Here is a 1,427-nt window from a genome sequence, read left to right on the forward strand (position 1 = left end):
ATGGTTTTTTAGAACAAGTAAAGCTGTGACAGGGATCCCCTCCCCCCTGCCCTCACTGCCCCCCAATAACAGGGACTGGGGAGAACTGGGAAGCTTTACTGGGAACACTGGGAGCAGCCGGCTGGGGTCAGAATAAAAGCAGGTCCGAGGGGGACACACGACCCCCCAAACTCAGCGTGGGGATGGACTGGGGGGTCCCGGCTGGGCCTGAGGCCACAGGGAGGGGCTGCGGCCGCCGGCGGCTCAGGAGCTCTGTGGGGAGAGAAAAGGGGGTGAGAGCGGGGTGGGGGTACAGGGGGGCACAGAGGCTGTGGGAAAGCAAAGGGGGGGACACGACCCCCATTTGGGGACCCCCCTTTACCTTCTCCCGCAGGTAGAAGCCGAGCCCCAGCAACAGGAAGACCAAGCCCAAGACGAAGCCCCCGACCCCCACCAGGATCTTGCTGCGGACGGTGTCCGGTGGCATCTCTGGGGGGGAGCCGGGGGGGTCAGCACCCCCAAAACCTCCTCCCACACCCCACCCAGCACCCCACAGAGCCCGGCCCGCTCTCCCCCAGCCCACCCGGGGGTCCCTGAAACCTCCTGCCAGTCCCTTCCCAGCCCCTGCAGGAATCCCACCCAGCCCCTCCCAGACCCTTTAGGACCCTCCCACCCTCCTCACATCACCCCCAGCACCCACCAAACTCCCTCCCAGTTGCCCCCAGTCACCCCCCGAGCCCCCGGCCCCCCTGCCAGTGTGCCCCCGGTGCTGGGGGGGCCGGGCCGTACCCCAGTCCCGGCTGAGGGGGTGCTCCAGGCTGACGTGCTCCACCTGGCAGCTGTAGGTGACCCCGCGCCGGGGGGGAATTTCCAGCAGCACCAGCACCTGGTAGGTCCAGTCCCCGGTGGGGACCACGTCGGTGGCCACCACGTGCTCCGGCAGCTCCTGCCCATCCTGGAACCACCTCACCTGCACAGGCGCAGGGTAGAAATCCATCCCGGAGCAGAGCAGGCGGCCGGGGCCGGGCTGGGAGCTCGACGGCACCAGCGAGATGGACACACTGGGGGGCACTGGGAGGGACGGGGGAGACACTGGGCTCAGCTGGGGGGCACTGGGAGGGAGGGTAGAGGGCTTGGAGGACATGGCTACGGATTGGGATGGCACTGGGAGGGACTGGGATGGCAGTGGGAGGGACTGGGAATAGACTGGGGGAGAAGGGGAGGGGCTCGGAGGGCACTGGGGAGAGAGTTGGGAGATGTGGGAGTGAAGTGAGAACGACTGGGAATGGACTGAGAGGGTCTGGGGAGTGGAGTGACGGGGACTAGGAATGACTGGAAAGGACTGGGAATGACTGGTCTGGCCTGGGAAGGAAGCGATCGGGACTGGGAGGCTGAGTCCTGGTGAGGGAACTCTTTGGTTTGGGTCTGCCTGGCAACTGGAGCGTCAT

General features: G+C 66.5%; 1 protein-coding gene across 1 annotated transcript; it reads right to left on the bottom strand.

Moving 5' to 3' along the window:
- Positions 1–140: 140 nt before the first annotated feature.
- On the bottom strand, positions 141–1,191 carry LOC113942037 (class II histocompatibility antigen, B-L beta chain-like). Its single transcript, XM_027633177.1, has 3 exons — positions 769–1,191; positions 362–468; positions 141–252 (listed from the first exon to the last, which is right to left on the bottom strand). The coding sequence occupies exons 1-3, from the start codon at positions 1,121–1,123 to the stop codon at positions 244–246; spliced, it is 471 nt and encodes a 156-aa protein (XP_027488978.1). The 5' UTR covers positions 1,124–1,191; the 3' UTR covers positions 141–243.
- Positions 1,192–1,427: the final 236 nt, after the last annotated feature.

The sequence above is a fragment of the Corapipo altera genome, unplaced genomic scaffold, assembly GCF_003945725.1.
Source record: "Corapipo altera isolate COAL_440 unplaced genomic scaffold, ASM394572v1 60075, whole genome shotgun sequence".
NCBI classification, from domain to species: domain Eukaryota; kingdom Metazoa; phylum Chordata; class Aves; order Passeriformes; family Pipridae; genus Corapipo; species Corapipo altera.

Excerpts from the sequence above, each read along its gene's own strand:
- LOC113942037 (XM_027633177.1), bottom strand. The coding sequence starts at position 1,123 with ATGTCCTCCAAGCCCTCTACCCTCCCTCCCAGTGCCCCCCAGCTGAGC. Across the intron at positions 469-768 it reads CCCCCTCAGCCGGGACTGGG|AGATGCCACCGGACACCGTC; the intron begins GTACGGCCCGGC and ends GCTCCCCCCCAG.